Source organism: Sminthopsis crassicaudata, chromosome 4, assembly GCF_048593235.1.
Source record: "Sminthopsis crassicaudata isolate SCR6 chromosome 4, ASM4859323v1, whole genome shotgun sequence".
In the NCBI taxonomy this organism is placed as follows: domain Eukaryota; kingdom Metazoa; phylum Chordata; class Mammalia; order Dasyuromorphia; family Dasyuridae; genus Sminthopsis; species Sminthopsis crassicaudata.
Genome location: NC_133620.1, coordinates 23971903 through 23996237, shown reverse-complemented (window position 1 = coordinate 23996237; position 24335 = coordinate 23971903). Strand labels below are relative to the sequence as shown.

General features: G+C 42.1%; 1 protein-coding gene across 3 annotated transcripts in view; it reads right to left on the bottom strand.

The window, feature by feature from the left end:
• Window positions 1-24335, bottom strand: part of NRDC (nardilysin convertase) — a 60654-nt gene that overhangs the window by 9609 nt on the left and 26710 nt on the right. For all 3 annotated transcript variants that reach the window (XM_074265944.1, XM_074265943.1, XM_074265945.1), the window contains 13 exons: window positions 24041-24136; window positions 22177-22299; window positions 20740-20797; window positions 16955-17028; window positions 14848-14917; window positions 14451-14528; window positions 13403-13523; window positions 13264-13322; window positions 10224-10278; window positions 6700-6804; window positions 5413-5536; window positions 4856-4942; window positions 4027-4146 (listed from right to left, as the gene is read on the bottom strand). In XM_074265944.1, the coding sequence (XP_074122045.1) occupies window positions 4027-4146; window positions 4856-4942; window positions 5413-5536; window positions 6700-6804; window positions 10224-10278; window positions 13264-13322; window positions 13403-13523; window positions 14451-14528; window positions 14848-14917; window positions 16955-17028; window positions 20740-20797; window positions 22177-22299; window positions 24041-24136 (1170 nt within the window). The remainder of the gene's footprint in view (window positions 1-4026; window positions 4147-4855; window positions 4943-5412; window positions 5537-6699; window positions 6805-10223; window positions 10279-13263; window positions 13323-13402; window positions 13524-14450; window positions 14529-14847; window positions 14918-16954; window positions 17029-20739; window positions 20798-22176; window positions 22300-24040; window positions 24137-24335) is intronic.

Here is a 24335-nt window from a genome sequence, read left to right as displayed (position 1 = left end):
CTAATAACCAATTCTGTCCATTAATTTGACAAAAACATATTTAGACTAATGAAGTGCTGAACAAGAATGTTAATATTGCTATTTCCAATGAACAACACAGTACTTGGCATAGTGGGTGCGTAATACTTGCTTACAATTTCAGAATTGGGCCTTCTAAGCAGAATGGCAGGTATGGGAAATTAATAAATGGTTAAGAATACTATGTCAGAGTGCAAGATTTGAATTGCTGAGGCAAGATAGAAGGCACAGAAATAACAACAATAATACTGAGCAAGGGGAACTAGAGGCTGTTGACACAATCCAGATGGCTTCAAAACAAAACCAGAAAAAGATGGGGGAAAGAGGACAAGGAGGAGAAAGTGGCTCCCATAGAGATCACTGGCCAGATCAGGAGAAAAAATGAAAGAGTCTCGAAAGAGACTCCCCCGAGAGTGAGAAGGCCCACAGTCCCCAGGTACACATGGAACCTTTGAAGTATCCCTGAAACCCACTGAGCTGTGATGGACAACTGAAATGTTACAATGGCAGGGCACCCATTACTCAGAAGGAACAGATTAGTTCAAAGGCACTAAAATACAACAGCGCCTAAGAGAAACACAACTCTGGGGATTCCCCTGACTCAATAAACAGGCAAAGATGCCAAAAGATCAGAACAAGCAATGTGGGAGAGCTTGCGCAAAGACAGGCACCTTAACGGATTCTTGGCGGAACTGGGAGTTAATATAATCATCCTGGAGAGCAATTTAGAATTATTCTAATAAAGTGGCTACAACATCCACCACTTGACCCGGAGAGCCTGCCTGTGTGTATGTCACTGACATGCACACCAATGTATTGGGGGAGACAACTTCTGCAGTAGGGAGGACCAGAAACAAAGCGTTCCTTGGGAAATGACTAAGCAAATGTCAGCCGTGAACAGACTGCTGCCCTATAAAAATTAACTAGGAAAAACACACAGAAGCACAGAAGGGCAACAAGAACATGCTGACCACAGCAAAGTAAAGGGAAAGGTTGACCAAAAAAGAGAAATCAAATCTCAAGTAATAATATTGATAGAGAGGAAAATGTGCATTCTTTCCTTCTTGGCAGTGGGCCATGAATGTGTCATTGCACATTCTGTCAGGTGATGTGATTATAGTTTTGATAAACTGCTTTTTTTCTCTTCTTTCTTACTTTTTTAGTCTTTGTTTCAGTGAATGGATTTCTTAAGTTAATGTTGTTTTTCAGTAATGTCCACTTCTCTGTGACCCCATTTGGGATTTTCTTGGCAGAGATACTCGAGTGGTTTGCCATTGGCTTGTCCAGTCCATTTGACATTTGAGAAGAAAAAAAGACAAACAGTGTGAAGTGACTTAGCTAGGGTCCCACAGGCTATAAGTGCCTGAGGAGATATGAACTCAATTCTGACCTGTCTCTAGGCCTGGCACTCTATGAACTCTACCCACTGCACCAACGGGTTGCCCTTCTTGAAAAGAAAGAAGGATATATCTGGAAATGCAGGTAGTGGCTGGAGGCAGGTGATGAAGTTAATATCAACCTTGAAAGACTTAAGAATTCTAATGTAATCACACTGATAGATGAAGTAATCAGCCAATAACCATTTATTAAGCATCTCCTAGGTACCAGACACTATGCTAAGTGCTAAGGATACAAAAAAGCAAAAAATGGGGCCAACTCACGAGGACCTTATAATCTATTTCATGAGGCGATCACCTGCAAATGAATATAGAGAGAGCAAGCTATAATGCAGGATGAACAGGAATCAATTAATAGGGAGAAATGGGAAAGGCTTCCCGAGATTTTACTTGGGACTTAAATGAAGCCAGAGAAGGCCTCATGTTTTCAGACATGGGAGGCTGCAGAAAGAGAGACAGCACCACATTGCATGAGAGACAGAGGGTCTTGTTCATGGGACGGTCGGGAGCCCAGTATCACTGGATCATAGAAGACATATTGGGGAATAGGGTGTAGAAAGACTGGAGAGGGGCACAGGAAACCACTGGATTGTGAGTCTAAGGAACTATGGGAATGTTGGTGCCCGGTCCATCAAAAGGGAGATAAAGGGAGATTAAGGGGAAAGATAAATACACACTCCATTTAAACTATTTCCTGGACATCCATTCTGAGAAGTTTGAAAGGCAGATAAAGATGAGAAGTTAACAAGGAGACTGGGAATGGAAAAGGAGATTTGGGAATCACCTACAAAGAGATGATAACTCAATCTTTGGGTGCTAATGAGGGCACCAAGGGAAGTAAGACAGGGAGAAGACAAGAGGGCCCAGGACAGAATCCTGAGGAACACCGACAATGTGGACAAGGATTAAGAAAAGGCCATAGGATTGGGCCCTGGGAGATCATAGTAACTTTGGAGAGAGCAGTTTTGACAGAATGAGGTCAGAAGTCAGGGTCAGAAGGAGTCATGAGGAGGTATCGGCTGTAGACACCTTTTCCAAGAATTCCGATTACAAAGAGTAGAGGAAATACAGCACCAGAGCAGGCTGATAGCATCAGGGAAGGGTCTGATCAGCACAGAGGCGGCAGGCAGGCTGGAGAGAGGAGGAGGTGGGATGGCATGGGTTCCCTTGTATAAGCAGAGGTTTTGGCTTTGATGGGTTAGGCCGTCTCTTTTTGTGAGACAGGAGAAAACAAGGAGAGAGAAGCAGAAAGCATCTGAGTGATATAAAAGAAGGAAGAAGGAGAAGGGACTCACAACAAATGTCTCCTTTTTTTCTATAAAAAAGGTGAAGTTCTCTAAGACAGTAAAGGAAGGGGAACCAAGAGAGGTTTGAAAGAGCTGCTAAGGAGAGTGAAAGATAATTAAGGGAGGCAGAGCAGGAGAGCTGAGCAGCAGAGAGGGCCCCACTTCCTGACAAACAAGTGATAGACTGACTCAGAATGAAAAATGACATCCATTTTTAGATATGGCCAAGGGAGGGATTTATTTTGCTTAGTTAAGTTTATGCATATTTGGTCTAAGATCTCTGGTTCATTTTGTTTTAATTGGGAGAAAGCTATAGAATGGAAAGGGAGGTTAGAGAGGAGAGAAGAAAGGGATCACTGATCATTTTTAAAGGATTTTAAGAGGATCATTTTTTAAAATGCACAGAACAGGAGAAAGAATGACAGATGACATCTTTGGAAGTTACATGTGGAAGTTATTATGTATCTAAGGGATCTCCCTGCAAGCAATGACTGTTGTGTGCTATTGACTCTATTCTTGGAACCTGGTGTAGAAGGAGCGATGATAACTTGACTTGAGAGTCTCTGGTTTCCTTCCAGCTTCAGGTTCAGCTCCAGAGCCACCTTCTGTTCAAAGCCTGTATGGATCCAGCCCAGTGCACGCTGCATACAGTAATACCTAATACTTACTGACTGAGAGCTTAAAAGGAAGGCCCAGCTGTACTGTTTCCATGTAGAATCTCTTTCACTTCTATTTTGCTTTTGGAGATAACTTTTCAATTTAATGCCAAATATTCATTTTATTTGGTAATTGAATTCAGAATAATTATTTAATAATTTTAAGGGGGGGGGGAGAAATGATGAAAGTGATGAAATTGTCAAGTACCTCAGTTTTAATTTTATTTTTCTTTATTCTGAACTTTAAAACTCAAATAAAACGAATGTTTCCATAAATGCTACAGAATAAGAGGGTTATGCATGCAACAGCAAATGCCTGTATGTAGAGCGGCAGAGCAGCTGAGTGTCAGACTAGGTGCCGAGGATGCAAAAAGCTACAGGGTTTTGACCTGGTACTCATGCAAAGACTGGAAACTATTTAATCAACAGTAATAATAGTAAAAGATTCCGATTTCTCATTCAAACTCAAATCCTGAGGAAAGAATGGAGATGTCTGGTGTGTTTGCCTGCTTGGTTGTTTATGGGATGGAACCGAGGGAAAGAGGTGAGGGGAAGATGAACAAACCCAAGTAGAGAGGGGAGGACTGGTGAGAGTCCGACAGAAGGCCCCTGGGAACCCAATGCTTGGCTTCCCCGTGGGCATTCCACATGCTAAGCAGAAGACATTACCTTTGGGGATTTTGAACTTGTTGTCTTTCTTGTACCACAGACAGCCTTGGGTAGTGTCCACTATCTTAACAGGATACTCCGTCTCAGGGCAATCAAAAGGCTTCAGCGCAAAGTCCGTGGCTACCAGAACAAACAAAAGAGGGGGTAAACATGCATCATTCTTTTCAATGGAATCCATCTGGAATGGACAGCACAAAGCTGGGCCTGGTCCAGAGCTACAGCTGGGTGCAGGACGGTAGGAGGCGTGTGCTGGCATTCCAGACCTGTTGCCAGGATGACATGGAGACTTAATGGAGCCTGGAACCCTGGCTCCTAAATCCTGGCCTGTAAAACCCAGATCATGATCCTCACACTCCTGACTTCATTAAGGTGGTCATGAAGGACACACTGGTCAAATACTTACAAGTCCTAGAAAAGAGGGCCTTGGGGCAGCTAGGTGGCGCAGTGGATAGAACACCAGCCCTGAATTCAGGAGGACCTGAGTTCAAATCTGGTCTCAGACACTTAACACCTCCTAGCTGTGTGACCTGGGCAAGTCACTTAACCTCAGCCTCAGAAAAAAAAAAAAAAAAAAAAAAAAAGAGGGCCTTCCTTCATGACTGAACTACAGCTATTGGACCAAAGGGACCCGGCCTCTGGTGCATGGCACACAATGCTTGTTCCTGAGCACTAAACGTCCCACAATGGGACACAAGTAGGAGCTAAAGAAATGGGGACTTGGATGTGGCTGGCAGTTCACGGGTAGTCTTTGCTGCCCCAAAAGACAGTTTTCTCAGGTGACTGCTCTAGAAGTTCGAAAGCACAGTGCAGATGAGCCCATCTCACTCACCTATATATTTGTTTTCAGCAGGAAGATGCAAATCGGGATTTAGTTCAAAGTCACTGTTCCACAGGTCAGCCCACGTTTTTTCTATATCTATATAGGAAAAAGTCAGATGAAGGAACCACACAGGTTCCTCACCCTTCCCTGAGGCCTCCTTTCTCTTCACCCCAGAGCCATTCAGAAGTAAACTGCCTGGCCAGAAGCTGACAAGTGCAGAACACCCCACACCGATGCCCAAAGAACCTTCTGTGGGTGCTGGGAGAACCAGGGGCACAGCTATGGACACCTCATCGCTCAGTAATCCCCCTTCTCCCCCACTACTGGACAGGCAAAGCAGCACAGTGGCAGCTCTCCAGGGGCAGGGGGAGATAATATGGCCAAGACTGATCACCTGGGATCAGAGAAGGGAAGGGGGAAAACCTAGGGGGTGAAAAGTCTGCTAGAATGCACCGAATACCCCCCTCCCAGGGCTAATGCTCCTGACCAAAATCAGGATGACTTTCTATGCGAAAGGGGAGAGGAAGGGGCCTGTTGGGCTCCATCTCAGGTGTGGGCCCCTTTACCTTCTATGCTGTAGTGAGTCCCAAACCATTTCTCCCTGAGGTCACACTTCCCCTCGTTAGCAGCAGATAGGAGGACAAGATTGGCTTTTTGTGGGATTAGCTGATTAAGGGCATCAGTAATAATCTATAGCCACAAAAACAAATAAATCTTTATTTTAATACAGAATACTCCTACTAAAGCTAGCAGGCAAGTTCCCAAAGACTCATCAGCCCAAGTAACCTTCACAAACCTCTGCTTTCCTCACTGGCATCAATAATTAACATAATAAATGCTAGTTGACTAATGATGCTGTGGGTGAGGCAGTGCGGCCTAATGAAAAATGGCACTGTGGGCCTAGCCCACAGCATCCCAGACATCCCTCTGAGCAGGGACAGATTGGGGTGGACTGGGAGGCTCTGGAGGCACATTACCTAAATTGATGAAGTCAGCTCTATGCTTTTTACAAATGATGATGTAATCAATCTAGACTGAATGCACAGGGCCCAATTTGCCAAAAGCTCATTTATAAGCTGGTAATGAGAACTAGGAATTTTAATGATATCAGTAGTCATTACAGTTCCCCAGTTAGCCCACAAAGATTAACACCCAAAAAGCAGCAGAAATTAAGTGAAGACTTTCCATTCTAGGAGGACCTACTCTAACACTCCCTACTCAAAGGGATCTTGCTCTAGAATTCTGAATATTTTAAAGTTTCAGTAGATGAGCCTAGGAAATAAAACATCACTGGCAACTTAAAAACACAATTTCCAAACAAAAATGAAGCAGCATCAAGATGTGGTACAGGAGGCTTTCACTCTGCCCTCAGCCACGTGGGGGACAGAACATGACACCCAAGTGCAGGCCGGTCACTGATCCCTCTGCAAGCAGGGCTCTGGGCTGTAGGACCCTCCTTATCATGGGCAGGGCCTCTCCTATGGACTAGTAGCTACTCTCTAGAGCTCAGAATTCAGGGACTCGCTATACTTGTGCCTAAGTATTCTTACTGTTAAACTTAAGATTCCCCCAAGCCCAATTTCATTCAATTTCCACTGTACAAAATCATGAAAGTTTTGAAAGATGAATACTGAAAAAGGACTCAATTGAGGGGAGACAGCATTGCAAACTTCTTAGTCAAAAAAACACAACACAACTGTTGATCGATAAAATGTTTCAAAAGTCTTATCAACAACAACAAAACGCCTTGTGATAATTGATGTTTCCCCATTTCTTGGGGGAATTAGTGTTTCCGGTCACCCCCTCCCTTGTCCCTCCCCACCCCCTTTCACCCCACCAAGTAAAAAACATACCTCTGGCTTATATTCAAATAGAAGCTGGTCCCCGGTGAGGAAGTCCGCCAAAGGGTACAGCTGCATGTTCTCACACATGTTTTCCACATACTCAACCGGATCTGTCTGTGGACAAGCGGCACTTTTACTGCCAGGACATCCCATCAGTAGCTCTGGACAACTGCCCACAAAGTCTCCCCAATATAGGAAGGAGAACTCACTGCGCTATAGATATAACCAATAATCTGATCCCTGACCCTCCCCCAAGCAAACCTCTGCCCATCCCCTGATGTTAAAGGAATTGCCACACTGGTGCTGAATTTTTTCTCAAGTCTCTTAGGGCACTTGGGCTTCCACGCAGAAATGTTCTGCTCTTTGGGCCCGAGTTCTAATGAGATCTCAGATCCTAACTAGGCTGTGACACACTGGACAAGTCACTTTGCTGCTGGCAGCTTTAGTTTCCACATCTATTGAAATGGAGAGAACATCCACCTCCCAGGGCTGTTATGAGGACCAAATGAGAAGTACTCTACAAACCTCAGTGTGCCCCATAACTGCCAGGCAGAATTAGGAAGTCTTTCTGATTGGGACCCATCGGCCCTACCTTTTTGCTTGATAGCGCTACACAAAAGAAATTGGTCTGCTCTTCCATGAGTCTGTTTGAGAGTCTGTCCACTCTCTAAAAATGACAACGGACCCTCTGAGACCTCTCTTCCCAAAGGAAAATAACTGGAATTCCCCTTGCAGTTCACTGAAGTTATGATTTTCAGACTCCTAAACATGTTTATTCTACTTTGGACCCAATACTTGAGCTATTATTAGCTTCTGCTTGAAATAATACTCTGGCCTGTTTAGCAGTCCACGTGCAGCCTCTGGGCGGTCTCTCCGGCCATTCCCAGGCCTGGATGCTCTTGCTCTTCATCTCTGTCCTCCCCAGCCCCCTTCATGTCTCAGCTGAAATCCCGCCTTCTGCAGGAAACCTTTCCCAATCTCTCTTGGTATGAATGCCTTCTCACTGTTAATTCTAATTTAATCTGTGTATATATTGTTTGTCCATGGTTATTTGTACACTTGCATGGACTATCTACCCCGTGGTCAGCACAGGATTTTGTCTGGCACATAATAAACGTTTGTACCTACTTTGTATACATTTTATATTTACTCTTCTGGAATGGAAGCTGCTTGAGAGCAAGTGTTGTTTCATCTTTGTACCCCCAACATTGAGGCTAGTGGGGATCTGACAGAGTACACACTGAATAAATGTAGGCCAGTTAACAACCATTTATTAAGTGCCTCCTATGTGCCAGAAAACTTGCTAAATCCTTACTCTCAAGGAGCTCACAAATCTAAGGACAATGTGCACACAAGACATGGCCAGAGTAAACTAGAGATGAGGACCAGAGGGAAGGCAAGGTAGCAAACAGATTAGGAGAGGCTGCCTATAGAAAAGGGGATTTTAGATGAAGGAAGTCAGGGAAGCCTGGAGGCAGGAAGGAGGGAGAGCCTGGAAGGTAGGGGCCAGACAGAGAAAAGGTTCAGAATTGGGAGCCGGGATTGTGAGGAGGTGCCCAGAGGGTGGAGTCTAAGAAATGAAGGAGGGGAAGGGAAGGGCCTGGCTCTATTTTATCCTGAAGCTAATAAGGCACCACTGGAGTTTACACAATAAGGTGGGTGTGACATGGCCAGGCAAGCAAATGGCAGCAGAATGGAAGATGAATGGCAGTGGAGAAAGGCCAGGCAGAAGAGGAAATGGAGGGACCTACAGGAGCTGCTGGACACAAGAGGGGCAAGAGAGATAATAGAAATAATTATTTGATGTAAGAAATAGAAAATATTCATAAATTATATATTAAAAAAAATTTTTTTAGGAAAAAATCTTATTACAGCAATGTGAATAATGACACTGAGTTGGTCAACCCAGAAAAATATGGAATGTAAGTTACTTGAGGACAAGAACTGTCTTTACTTTTGTACTAGCATTCTCAACACTCAGTACAGTAAGCACTTAATAAATGTTTTTTTATTCATTCACTTGCTTACGGGGAAATCAGCAGTATGAGGAAAGGCTAGAAAGCTCAATGGTTCTAGATGGTATAGGCCTTGAATAATGTCACAAAGAATTGTTAACACACAGAATAGAAAAAAAAAGCTATCAGAAATGGAAAGGAATTAGAATGTAGAATGTCAGAGCAAGAAGGTTCTTAGAACATGGAAGGCTAGACATAGAGCGGACCTCACCTGTCCAAGTGTCTTATCTACCAGGTGGAACCAGAGCCCAAGTTATTCAACTCCCTGCACAAGATGCTTTACCACACCATACGACCAACCTCCTTCCTTCCAGGGTGACTATTTGAGATGGTAAGTGTTTGCAGTAGCACCAGTACCAAGCTCCCTAGGGTCCTAGTCACCATCCATTTAAAAATGATACAACTAAAGCCCCACCTAGTATGGTTACCGCTAAAGTCAGGACTAGAACTCAGGTCTTCTGATGGGTTCATTCTACTACACGTAGGACTATCTCCACAAACATCTAACAAATCATGCTGTCCTTAACCTATTGGGAAAGTAGTTGTTGTTGTTGTTTGTCCTTCATTCTCAAAGAGGACCATGACATCAGGGAGCTGATGCCATGACATGCGAGTGAACTGGATTTAAGCCAGGGAGGGCTGGGCAAGGCCTTGTTTCCAGAGACCATTGGAGCCTGGTAATAATACTCACTCATCCCCGATACAATTCAGTTTTCAAAGCACTTTGTTCATCCTCAGCCTGGTAAAAAACTAATTTAAGCAAATATTATTTATCCCCATTTTAACAAAAGTGAAAAATGAGGATTAGAGGAAAGAATGGTGCCCAAGCTGACATCACCTAGATATACAGAATCCATCCCTCAGACACAAGACTCTGAGTCTAGTTCCTCAATCAATTGATCAGAAAGATAAGAATCTGTTGTGACTGACACTGGAAACACAAATAAAAAAGGGAGATATACTCCTGCCCTCAAGAAGCTTCCATTCTTCTCCCTACCCATCATGAAAGGAGATTCAAGAGATGGTATGGAGGTAAAGACAAGATTTTATGACTGATGGAGATGGGAGGTAGTGGAGAGCCTGGAGGTACGGCTAACCCCAAGACTGAAAAGCTGAAAACCCAGAAAGATGGTGCTGCCTTCAAAAGGAACAGGATTGTGAAGAGGGTCAAGTTTGAGGCAGATGGTGATGGGGCACTGATGCCCCGGACAGGTAGGGCTTGGGATAGGGCAGAACTGGAAGACATCGGCGAAAAAAAAAATAGAGCCACAAGCATTGGTGGCGTCACCAAATAGAAATAGAGAGTACAGACAAGAGTGGCCTAAACAACTGGTCACTTGTCCAGTGTCACAGCACATCAACGTGTCTCTATTACTTATTTTAATTACATAAAGATCACTTTCAGATGCCAGTGAAGTTTAGGGAATGACACTTAAAATGCCAATAAAGCTTTCAATACAATGCAATGAGCATATGAGGACAAGGGCAAGACTTGAAAAAAAGCTTGACTCACGGTACCTGTTCTTGGTAATGAAATTCATTATCTTCAATTTTCTGAATCTCTTCAAAAATTCTGTAAAAGAAATTATAGTTAGAGTGCATCACATTGCTGCATTTTCAGAAGAATATTGAAATCTTATTAGAACCCTAGAATAGCCCCATCTAAGCAGAATTTTAAGACCATGGTCACTATAAGGAACAAGAGAGATGGATACACCTCTCCCCCAACACACACACACACACACACACACTCCTTTTCCTTTTGCCTGAGCCTCTTCTGTCTGTAAAATGACCATTTTCTGTCTCCCATAGTGAAACTTTGGGACTTTCCCAATTGTCTCAGACTGTTCCCACCCATAGCTAATTGTTACCGAGTCCCATCAGCGCTGTTAACGGGTGGAAGGGCAAGCAAACAAGCATTTATTAGGTGCCTGCTCTGGGTCAGGAACTGTGCTATATAAATATTCTCTCCCTTGATTCTCACAATAGCCCTAGAGGTAAGTGCTAGGATCCTCCCTACTGAGCTGTTGAGGGCGTCTGTAGATGGATTCCCTGACCACCATGAAGGCCCTTGCCTGCTGCTTCCACATCTTCTTCCAAATCCTTCAAAGTTACCAGCTCTAACCACTTCCCCTTTCCCCAGGGACCTCTAGATTCATCTTCATTCAGTTTTCTTCCTCCTGTCTAGACTAACACAAGGCTCTTCCCAGCCCCTCTGTTCTTCTTCAGGCTTCAAGTTCCCAACCTTCACAATGGATCATGGTTTCTATTTCTCCCTTCCCTGCCAACACCCGGCCAGTTGCCAAGCTTTGTCCAATTCCAGCACCGCTCCCAATCACCAATCACGCCTTATTACCTCCCGATTCAGGCCCCACCACCACCACCTCTGGCCTGGCCAACCAGAAAAGTCTCCAACAGGTTTCCCCATCCCATTCTTGCCAACGTTTTTCATTGGAACACTAACGTGCATTTCTTCCAATTTCCTCTGCCCTACAAACAAACAACGCTCATCATGGCATTCGAAGTCTACAGGAACTCTTTGAGGCTCATGGAATAAAGACTCCCTAGCCTGGATTCCACAAGCCAGCTTCAAATTTCTGCGCAGGCGTTCTCCAACCCAAACTGGTTTCTTCTTCTCCAGCCCCCATGTCTGAACCCATCTCTTCCCCAAATTTCTATTACAATCCTCCCCTCCTTCATCCTTCCTTCCAGTCCAGCTCAGTCTCAGCATCAAGTTTTTCCCAATGCCTGTCCCCTCAGATATAATCACTGGTTCTTTGTCAAACTCTTACAATATTCTGGCTGGACTCTCCTATATAGAGATATCATGCAATAGATTAATTTGCATATTTGTCTTATTACCCCCACTACACTAAACTCCTTGAGGATGCTTGGTCCTACTTAATCTATGAAACATAATGTACTTGAACAGGGTGGGGGAAGAGAACAGAGAGAGGGCGGTTGGGTGGTACAATGGACAGAATCTAGAAGACAGAGTCCAAAAGACCCAAGTTCAAATCTGACCTCAGACAGCTAGGTAAGTCACTTAACCCCAATTGCCTCCCTCCCCCCCCCCCAAAAAAAAAAGAAAAGAAAAAACTTAATACATAGTCTGAGGCATAACAGAAATTGTTAACACAATTCATATTGTTAAAACAATTCATAAATTGTACTGAATTCTTGGTCATGAAGCAGCTAAGTGTGGACAGCAGAGTGCTGGATGGAAGTTGGGGATACAAGGGCGACTTCAGGCACTCAGAACTGTGACTCTCTCAGTATCACTTATCTTTAAAATGAGGATAAACAGCATATGCCCCCAAGGATGATGGGAGACTCACTCTTCAAGAAAGCTGCAAGGAAGCCCCAAGCCAGCCCCATCCCATCCCTTCCCCTCTCTGTCAGCTCTTCCACCTTCCCTTCTCCCCTGCTTATTTCCTGCTGTTTGGCAACACAGCCAGAGTTCCACTTCTTTCAAAAGCTGACTTGACCCTTCTGTCCCTCAAGGCTAATTTCTGATCTCTTCTGCTCCCAGAAAGCTCTAGCCACTGATTGTCCACATTTGTATTCTTAAAATAGATGATGATAAGAAAAAAGTACTCAATTTAGTAAGAAAGAAATCACTGGTGACCTACAAGAGAGGAGTTTGCATTTGTGTGGTGAGGAGGAGGAGAGGGAGATGAGAGGTGAGAGGTGAGACAGTGGGCAGCTTTCTCTACAGTACTGAGCTATTGACCATAGCCTTCTCCTGCTCAAGAACTATTACCTGTGACTGGTATTTCTTAGACAAAGTAAAACCTCCTTGGTCTTATCTTTAAAGCCATTCACAAGCTGGCTCTAGCTTACAGGTATGTTCTTCTACATTCTTTCTCTCCAGCCTAACTGGAACTACTGGCTATTCTTGGTGCCCGAAATTCTGCCTCTACTCCTTAGAACACCCAGTGTTGTCCCCCTCTTCTCCCCCCCCCCACCCAGGCAAGGCTCAGCTCAAATGTCACTTCCTGCCAGATCACTGTCTCTGTAGCTGACACTGCCCTGAGAGTATATCAGGTGGCTTTCCTGAAGAAGATTTAAGAAAAATAGGAGCAAGAATTGTATCAGCTAAGAAGTAACTGAATTCAATTCACCAACAATACCAGCTCTGTGCCAGGCCTGCACTGGCAAAAAAAAGATCAGGCTCTGCCCACCAGACATAATAGGAAACATTAAAGTAGCAGAAGAGGCACAAAGGTGCTCAGGAAATAGTTCTAGAGGCAAGTGATGGTGCAGGCTACCTAAGTCAGAGCAGCTGAAAGGATGGGACAAGAACAATCAAAGAACAAGACCTGGAGGGATTATAACACTGAAAGTAAGGGACATCCACCTGCCAAGACTAGGAACAAGTGGAGCTCCTGAGGAAAAAAAAGAGCTGCTCCAGAATGAGTGGGTCTCTGAGCCCCTCACCAAGGGCGTTCCATGTCCAAGGTTCTCTTTCACCCATACTCAGCACATCTACACGGGGGCATCCGAAATGGCCCCTCTCAAAAGGCAGTTCCTCTTTCCTCTGACAAGGACTAATTACCTTTTATCAGGGCCTAGTTGCTGCAGCATTTTTAAATACTGGAACACAGTATGAGCAACCTAAAAACAAAACACCTGATGAGTTGTTTTTTTTAATATTATGATAGTTAAAACATATTTTGACAATGAAAAAATTTTACCTCATTGAAGTGTTCATAACCTTCATCAGTCAATGTAATAGAAATACTAAAAACTGAATATGTAGAATTTTGCTCAAATCCCGTCTCACCATTCCCACCAAATAATGCGAGAGCCCAGCATCTACAGGTGAAAGAAATGATTCCATCTATATCAGAGAAGTAGTAATTTGTGATGTTTCCTATCAGCTAACTGAAAGATTTCCAGACATAATTAGGTAATCCCAACCATTAATAAAGAATGATAACTAGAGTGGACCAAGGCTAGCCTGGAGCCAAAAATCTGGCACATCATGTCAGTGTGACTAGGCAAATCTTCCCTCTCCATGCCAATGAACTTACAAGGTAGAGGTAAAAGTATACAAATAAAATAATGGGAAATCAGTGTCTGAATCTGGAAACAAAACAAAAAGACACACAAATATTTCTGAAATCAGGCAGAGGCACTCAATTAAATCATCAATGCAGATGGAGGGTTGTAATTGAGAGCCAAAGGACCTAGATGATCCAGTCTGTGCCACGTATACAATTAAAGCAAACAATGAATGGCAAAAATGGGCACTTGGTCAAAGTGCCTGCCTACACAGATCCATCTGAGAACCCTGAAGGATCTGGTTCATTCCTCCTGAGGGGATATTCCAAGCTCTGGATCTCAAGTCAGTAGGCCTGAGACTGAAGCCAAGCTTCCCACATTCCCCACGGCCCTCAAGGAAATCGTTCAACCCCACTCAGATCTCCAAACAAATGGGTGAGCACAAATGCTCTCTCAGAGCCTTTTAGACTTAAATCCTGAGAGCGCATCTGCCTTTATTGTAATTATTCATTAACAAGCAATCTTGTCCTTCCTGACAAGACAGAACTTAATTCTTCACTAGATTTATCCATCACTGCCCTAATCCTGGAATCTATGATTCTATTTCAGTATTAAAAGAGATGATTCTTGTAAACACAGAGAAAGTGCTTTCTAAATACTTCTTCCCTTCCCTTCCTCTCCATCCCCTCCCATTTCAAAGACCACTCCACAGGACATAGGAGTTAACAGAACACTTACTTCTTTCTAAGAAAGGACAGGATGCTGCCTTTGCCTTCATGTCCTACTAGCCAGGAGATATAATGAAGTGGCTTCACCCTAAGAGACAAATATCCACCAAAATATGTTAGGGAGATTAACATTCTAAATGAATTCAGAAAGCAAGGATTTACTATACATAGTTCAGAAAACTGATTCCCACATTATAACATGTTTAGGAAAAAAGTTAGAATGCACTTTTGCTCAGTGGAAGATTTACTTACAAAAGTACAAGAATGGCCTTGTAGGACCAACACAAGCAGAAAAAGGACTTAACTTCTATCTGAAATTGCCAGAACAGCATAAAAACTCCGACTTCACTTAACTGCTTCCAAGATAGAGATTACCTAGAGGTGATAAGCACATTTTCCAACTTTACCTGTAATGCTGTTGCTGGGGAGGAAGAGCCCAAGTGATGGTCAAAGCATGCACCTTTCTGATGGGAACCACTAAATAGGAAGAGATTTCAGATATATTATTCCCAAGGCCTTGACCCTTTTAAAAAGTTTGGCTATATTATAAAAAGGAACTTAACCAATTAATGAAAACAAGGAAAAACCTTAGTAGAAAACTAGTAGAAAAACCAGTGATGGGAATGGCTAAGTTATTAGCATACAAGAATACTACAGAACTGTGAAAAACAAAAAGTACATTTATAATCTTTCACTAAAGTCATCCTCCACTTCTTGCTCAGAGGCAGAAATAGGTTTTCTTATACTTTTTGAATTAGAATTCATCAAAACTAGACAGTTCAATTTATAAAGGGATTTAATTTGGGGGATTTAAATGAATTTAGAATTTTAAATATAGAGATCTGATAGCCAAAAAAAAATTCAAGAGAATTGATACTTCGAGGTGTCATCTTACCCCAAACCAACTAGCAACAGTAAAAAAGAGGAAAACTTCCCATGCTGGGGGGCTGTGGGAGAATTAAAAAAAAAGTCTTTCCAACCATTTTGGAAAACAACTTGTATTTATACTACAAGACTGACAAAATTGTTCATCCCCTTTGACCCAGCAAATTCCCACAAATGGGCTTATATTGATTGCAAGATTACCAGCAGCAAAGGAAGCCCTACTGGTACAAAAATTCTCATGATTGTGCTATTTGTAATAGCAAAGATTATATTGTGAGATTAAGAAATGGAGTCTGGGGGGTGTTGTGAGGTACTTTTGTATCCCCAGTGCTTGACATAGTTCATGGCACAGGGCAGGTCCTTAACAAATACTTGACTTGCTTCATGACTTGAAAAGGTCAGAAGCTGTCTGCCCAGTTAACTGAAGAAAGCAGCTTGTAGTGCTCTGAAGGGAATGCTGAACCTAGAATCTTAGAAGGATCTGAGTTTAAATCCAACCTCAGCAATTTACTAGTTGTGTGATCCTGAGCAAGTCACAACTGGTATTTGCCTCAGTTTCCTCATTTGTAAAATGGAGATAATATCAGCATCTACCACCCAGAGTTGTAGTGAGGATCAAATGAGATAGTATTTGCAAAGTTGCTTGCAAATTTTAGAGTACTATAGAAATACCATTATTTAGAGCTAAACAAATTTTTTATATGTAAATGTAGCAAAAAGTGAATATGAAGAACTGAAAGAAACAAAAATGCAAAATAACCACAATATAAATTAAACCTTTATAAAGAAAGATGTAGATTCCATGTCAATGGACAATGATGCCAGGATCAATAGCACACACTTCCTTTCTTCTGGTCATGGGGGAAAAAAGTTCTGCCTACAACACCCCAGAAAGACCATCCAAGGGACAGAATTCTGCTTCTTGCTGTTTTTCAGGGGGATTTGTGACCCTAGGGGCTTTATCTGAGATGTGATGAAATAAACTTTATCCCATTAATAAGAAGAGAAAAGAAAGAGTAATATAAATGAGTTTTCTGTTCATTAGGATTTTTTCCCTACGTAGACCCTTTAAGTTGATCCATTCTTAAAAAGCAGTAACAATGCAGACCACTGCCCACTCTGTGGATGGCAGGCTAACACAGCTTCCAGATAAAGAGGTAGAGCCAACAACAATTGTACAGACAGACTCTGGAGAAGGGAACAAAAAAGGGAAAAGAAGCCAGGCAAAGACTTTGTACAGGGCCTACTTCAGCAAGGGAAAAACATGGGGGAAGTGAAAAGGTACATGCTAACAGGAAAACAGTTAAGCATCAAAGCAAGCTAAGAAGATATTTTTCCCTCCAGGTTTATCCTTGATAAAGGTTGTTTAAATACACCAGACAAAGCTTAGAGTCATGAATCTCACTGGAAATTGCTAAGGAGAAATACAGAGACAAACAGAGATGAGGAGGTACTTCACTTTTTAAGCACTCACTAGGGCCACCGGACATCAGGATGGCGGAGCCAATACCCAGTTAGTGAGACAGATAGCTTCTAGTTAGTGTTTTAAGTCCTAGTGCCATGCAATTCTCATTTCCATAAAAGAACTTATAAAAGTCTGAAAGCACATGCTAAAGGAATTTCACAAACCTCTGTACAGTTTGTTAAAGGCTGGCGTGTCAAACGGATCCGTTAAATGGCCAAAATTTGGCTTAGGCAACCCACTGGAATAAAAAACAAACAAATCTCTTTGAGTTTAACGGCAAAGTCTTTCTAAACCTAAGGTTTTTAATTTATTTTATGTCCTGGACCACTGTTAGGCAATTTGTTGAAGCCAATGGACTCCTCAGAGTCACATTTTGAAATGCCTTAAATAAAATACAAAGAATCACAAAAGAAAAAAAAAAAAAGAAAGAAAAAAAAATACTTTTAAAATATATTTATAAAAACATTTTAATCAATTTTTATTCACATTCCCCAGGTTAAGAAGCCCGATTCTACATAATTATTTCCAAACAGTTTACCTGGTCCCTAGCTATTGTATACTATATTGCACAGAAGAAAAGAATGTCATGAGCTCTCTCATTCCCTGAATTCTAATAACTCATAGGTAAGGCTCCTTATTATCATTCTAACCTCAGGCCCAATGCTCCCACCATTTCAAAATTAAGGGAAGACAATAAAGCTCATAATGGATGTTTTCTCATCAAATGGTTATTGTTCATATTGTACTTGAAAGCCAACAGAGCTTTCTTCATAAAGGTTGTTTAAAAATTATTCCCATATTATAGCTATTGCAATTGGATCAAAGTGAAGTGATCTGTCCAAGTTCACAGAACGACTAAATTTTGGAGTCCAGGGAAGCCAACACTTTCAATTCAATTATTTGCCCAATCTCCTTCCCATCTATGCTCTACCTATAAAGAGACCTACCTCAAAGAAGAAAGGCTATGGGCTAACTTTTTTCTTGTTGAACTGACACAAGGCATTGCTGGGCTTGCATTTCCTTGTCAGTCCAACACAGAGAAGAGGGCTGACTATAATTTTTAAAGCCCCTTCTGAGGCTCCAAAAATTGGGTGGGGAACACAAAAATCTATTCTAGAAGATGTTCCTGGGATTGAACTTTGCATAGAAGTAAGGTCTGTAAGTGCTGAAGTGGAGAAAATCATAGCTCATAATTCATGATTCAAATTTTCATTCAACAAACATCCAAATCTATTTTCCATGCAAGAGCTGTGTTTCATATAATGGGCAAGGACAAAGATTTCTAAGTCTTAGTTCCAACATATTCGAATATACATTCTGATAAGGCAAATAACCTTTAGCCTCAGACTCATCTACAAAACGGGAATAATAATAGCATCTAGTTCAAAGACTTGTGGTGAGAATCAAATGGGATATTAGTAAAATGCTTTGCAAAGCTCAAAGCACAATAATAAAGAGGAGATACAGGTACCACTTATTATCATCATCATGGTTATTACATGTGCATACACACTGAAGTAGTTTAGTGAAGTAGTAACTTAGGCCTGGCCCTTATCTCCTGAGGCTAGAAGCAACCAAGAAGACAGAAACTATTTGAATACCTGAGAAAACTGTAAGCATAACTGTGAAGCTTCCCCAACTGCCTCAGAACAGGTACACAGATGCACACAGTTCAGAAGTCACCTTGGTCAATATACAGGCCTAGCAGAGCTGACCAGCAGTTAGGAGGACCCATAGGGGCCAAGGCAGATCTTGGATCAGGCCTAGAGGGACCCCAACCAGTCACAGAGCAGAAGAGATCCTTTCCTTTTACATCAAAAAATTCTAAGTTTGCTGTGTGTATTTTGTCTCATCTTCAGACACAAATAAGATTGTTTAACACACACACACACACACACAACACATATATTCTAAATGGGTCCTCAGTAACTACTATTTAAGAATCAAAACCTTTAGTGGCTAACCCATATTGGACTAAGTTGCACAGACACACCTGGCCTAAATGAATAGATCCCCATTCTAAAACTGTCTTTGCTTTGGCGATCGCAACCTCCCTTTGTACTTTTCTCACATGTGGCTTCTCATTAACTCACAAGGATTCTAATATAGTCAAAGTTTCAAAATTCCTCCTTGGGACCCTCACACAACACTGCACAATACACGGGGAGAGGTGGGTGGCCCTGAGGCTCTGGGAGAAGGTGCTCAGGCAGACCCCGCCAACCTTCAATGGCTTTAAGAACAAGCCTAGGGATGGACGGTGTGCCAGACCAGCATGACCAGACTTATCACCAAGACCCTGATCACCAGAACAACTGAGAATGCCTTTCCCTAGAGTGCAGAAGAATCCAGATCTCAACTGGTAAAAGGAGTCCCAAAAATAAATGGACAAAACAAGAAATCTTTTAAAATACCTCAGCATCCTGATGTAACTAATAATCAGTAGAAATTGACATGAGGTTCAGCTAATAAGGAATCAGGCATTATTCCAATTCACTTTTTTGGTTGTTTTCTTCTCAGAATTTGAAAGGCTGTGTTAAAATTTTTTAGTACAACAAAAAGTCTATCACCAGGCACAAGAAGAGGAAAAAAAGATGTTTTTAATTTACCAAAATTTCCCTTCACACTAATTTTGGGGTACTTTTAAAAATTAGAGTCCACACCCCCAAATCATTCTAAAACACTCATCTCAACAATGTCTCTAGGTTCTGCACCACCTTTTCATTCCCAGCAACTCTTAACCACCTGTGCTCTCACAGGGAGTGTTATCCATCCCTATGATCACAGGTCTATCAATTGGTGGTCTTTCTTCTAACTCCCCTTCTTCAATACATTATGTACAAACTAGCTATGACTGTCAGAGGAGAGTCTGAAATCCCACAGTGGGAAACCCAACGTACAATTCAACTTATAAGTAGTTTTTTAGATTCTGTAGTACAATTTGCTAATATTTTTATAATCCAATTGCAACATTATAGAACATTTTAAAAAATATGTTCTTAAATATCAGCTTACTCTGCTAATCATTTCAAAAACAAACAAAACAGGGGCAGCTAAGTGGTGCAGTGGGTAGAGCACCAGCCCTGAATTCAGAAGGACCCAAGTTCAAATCTGTTCTCAGACACTTAACATTTCCTAGCTGTGTGACCCTGGGCAAGCCACTTAACCCCAGCCTCAAAAAAACAAAAATAAAAACAAAAACAAACAAAACAGGCAACAGGGCTACCCAAACATCATTTACAAAACTATTTCTATGAGAAAATATATTCTTCTAAACAAGTAACTGACTACAAACGTATAATACAACCAACTGTCAGTATGTGTAAGCTGTCAGTATGGCATATATATATATACACACACACACACACACACACACACACACACACACACACACACACACATATATACATACCATGCCATTTGGTAACTTGCATACCACCCAATCCATCACTCTGTACTGTACACTAGCTATGGTTTACTACTTGGGCCAAGACAAACATCTCCACAGCGAGACAACCTCGTGTGTGCAGTATGCCCTTGTAAGGGTCAGGGTTGACCTGGGAGGCATTCCTCCCAACAATTCAGTTGTTGTGTAACCCCATACTGGTGCTACTTAAATTTTCCCATAAATCTTCCATGAGGGTACCCAGCTTGTAAGGGGCTATCCTCAAATTGGATGGATATCAGTTTGGTCTCACTTTGTTAAATGTACCATGGTGAGAAGAGAAATGAACATTTCAAAAACCAGATGAGATCTTTCCATGAGCAATCAGTAACGTCTACCAATTTACAATTATCCTTCTGTAACACAGACCCATGGAAAAGGTCCTGATCTTAAGAGCAAGACCCTCAGCAATTCATCTTCTTTTTGGGTTTTGGCTTCCTCCTAAGAAATGAGGGAGTTGGGGCAGGACGGACCTTTCAGTTTTATCTATGAAAAGAAATCTCTTACTTGTTTGGGATGTTGGAGAAGATTTCAGTCACCCACTTTTCCAAGGTATCGAGTGTTTCTGAAAGGAAGAAAAGACACTTGAAATGAAAGTATTTATTCAAGTACAGAATGCTTGTGACTGCAGAATGGACTTGGAGACAGAGACTATCGGCTTAGATCTCAGCTCTGCTAAAAACTGGCTGTGGGACTGACCAATTCACAATCTCTCTGGGCCTGCGCTTCCTTCTTCCTCCATTACACAAACGATGGTGGAGGAATAACCTCAAGGCACTGACATAGCTTCACCTCCTATCAGACTCCTACTCAAGATGGATCTGAAAAACGAGCTTTCTGACTGGTCCAACCAAATATAACTACAAAACCCTGATCCAAAAAGTCTGGATTAGTTGAAGGAAGACTAAGGGAAAATAAACTCTGACAGAAAAGACACTTCCTTTTTTTTCCAGGAGAATTTCAAAGAAGAAATGCTCATTTTATATCAAATAAGCCTTAATGGACCAGGGGAACCCACAACTGTGGTAACTGTAGTAGAAAGGCAGGAGGGAAGAGAGTAGTGTTCAGAAGAAAGATGTTTTTCCCTCTGGTCAGGAGCCCAACAAAGATTTAGAAAAGCCCAGCACTCGCCATAGAAATGCCACAAGCTCTGCAGATCTCAATTTCCCCATCTATAAAATAAGTAAGACTGGATGAATGCTCATCACAGAAAGGCTACGTTTGTTCCACATTAATCCATGCCGTTCAAAACTCTCTGATGCAACCTGTGGTTTACCCCCTCTTTTCTTCTTAGTGAGTTCCAAGGAAAGATAGCTACCCACTTTCTGCCCACCCTGGAGACAAAAAATTGGACACGAAGCTGCAGCAGCAGATTCTGTTCACCAATACTTGGCCAAACTCAAAAGCCAAATTTATAACTGAATATGGGAAGTATTCAGTATGGAAGCCAGAAAACTTGAAGCTAAGAGAGCCAGCACTAGAGCCAAAAGACAATATATCACAGAGTTTGGACTGGATAAGGACAGGGCACAACAAAGCTATCATGTAAGGGTCAAGAAGCCAAAAACATAACATCCAGGGGCTGATAGATGAGGAATATCTGGAGAGGGCATGGAGTCGAGGCACATCTCATGGGGAAGTTTGCTATCCTGAGAGAAAAATGCGATTCCACCTGTGTTTACTCTACTGATTCTTTCCCCCTACCAGGGGCCACATGGGCTCAAGTTAATGCAGATGTCCTAGCAGGTGCACTGGAGGATGATTTGGCAAATAATTTCTCTATTTCATCAAATTCAGTATTGCAGGAGACAAACAATTCTACCTCCAAGGCAGGGAAACAGACTGATCCTGGTAGCTTTGGTAGATAGTTCCTACCTTCCCATTGCTTCCCTGTAACCCATCCTGAAGCCAGGGCTAAAATCGTTATTGTCTGCATGTTCCTACCTTTTGATTGTACCACTAAGGTCATGTAATGTGCAGAGTAATAGTGCAGCCAGAATTCTCGAAGTCTGGCATGGGTGTCAATGTTGTTCCTTTTCGGGTCATGCTTGAGGGTCTCTGCGTTCCCTAGGAAAGATGAAGAAGTGAGTCGAGTAATAACAGACTGCTAAGATACTGTCTTAACACCAATCTGGTATGTTCCAATTTTTCATGAACCCAAAGAAATGTCATACTCAAATAACTGTCCTGCATTTAATCAGTCTAATAGAGAAAGCGGGAAACCAAACATTAAGAGCTATTTATTACTGTCAACAGCATAACCAGTAATCTAAGCTGCAATGTTACTTTTTATCATATGACAAACTTACTTTCAAATGGCCGGATTCTGATCCCAAATAAGTACTAATGGCTACATCTAAAACCCAGATAAAATGACAGCTCAGTGAGAAGCCTGGAGGGAACAAAAGGCTTCTCATGGAGCTATCTCCATGGCACTGTATTCCAGGTATAACTGGAAGGATCTTTTTGGTCTTTCAGTAACGAAACTCCTTTGAATGAGCCAGAACCTCACCCATCCTGGCCACTAGACATTCTATAGTGAAGAATTTGTCCCCTGGGTCCTCTCTAAGACATCCCCAGTTCTCTGAGGCTCTGCCAGTTTCCAAAACCAGCTGGAAAGGTTCCAAAGAAGAGAGCAAATTGGGGTCAGCCTGGGCCTTGCAGAGCCCCCAGCGCTTTATAAAAAGGGAATTTTTAATTCCAGCCTTCCTCCTATTGCCTTCTCAGGTCACATCCGTCTTGACAAACAAGTCAAACAACTTATGAACACTATTAGTAGCAGACTGATTGGAAACAAATAAACATAAGATTTTAAATTACCGGGGTGGGGGGGGAAGGAGGTTGGGCTTGGATTGCATGGTTTTTTTAGTGTCTCCCCATGAGGGCAGATCATTCCTTTGTAAGAACTATAATCTGACATGACAGTACTCCCTTTTAAGCACTCAGACCAAAAGCTCCCATGACAAGTAAATAATGTAGCATCTAGCACCCCCTTCTACCACACACTGCTGTCTCTAGGGGATAGGCTCTAAAGCACTTAAAGGTGACCTCAGAAACAGACTGTTTCTCCATTATAAAAGGTACTGCTCTTTATCAACAAATAGAGAAAAAGTCCCTGGAATTATCCCTCACATATGTGAAATGAATTTTCTCTCAAGGTTTAAAACAAACCACAAAGCCAACTATCAACAATATTTCTAGAAGAAAAAAAAAAAAGTCAATTTTTTTTCAATGGACATTCATAACAACGTCCAGGGCCTAACCACACAACACCTCCCACACAGTAAGCATTTAATACATTCTTGTTTAGCTTCAAACTAAAGCTCTTTTCCCACAATAGTCAAGAAGACTCACTAGAAGATGCCCTGAGGTTTAGTTCACTCCAAAGCACGAGGCTCCTTGTGTGTCTGAAGTGTTGTGGCTACAAAGTCAAAAATGACAACACTGTCCTTAACAGGAATGAATGTGACAACACAGTCAAGAAAACAACACCAGCCACAATGATACAACAAACGAACAGGTTCCTTCATCCAATAAGTTCTGTCAAACATTGGAGCCACATAAAGGAGGGTATGCTCTGTCCCCATGCACGCTCATTCTATCTTACTCCCCCATCATCAGTGTTCCCAAGCAGGAACTAAACAGAAATATTTTGTTACTAAGCTAACTCCTGGTCCCGTCATTAGGAACAAACCATAGCAGAGGTATAGCTAGGGTATGTGAGGACCTGTTGGTCCAAGAGCTTTCTACCCAAAGGGCCTGAACTTCATGAGAAGGTCTGAAATAAACCATTTAGAACCCAACTTACCCCAAAAGAACTTCCCCATAGGATGCCCAGGTCTGGCAAGGCTTCCAAAAAGCATTTCCTTTCTGTTTGCATCTGAAGGTCTTGCAAGTTGATATTCTGTGAATCATAAAAAAGGATGAGTAGAGAACACAGCCAGAGATCCTTCCCAAAAGCCCATGATGACAACACTACATGTAATCTCAACAGAAGCAACTCTCGGCATCAGGAAAGTCACAGTTAGAGAAGGGATTGAGCAGATTCCATGTACTCTGTGTCTCAGAATTTCAGAGAATCTTCAGTACAAGCATAACCCTTG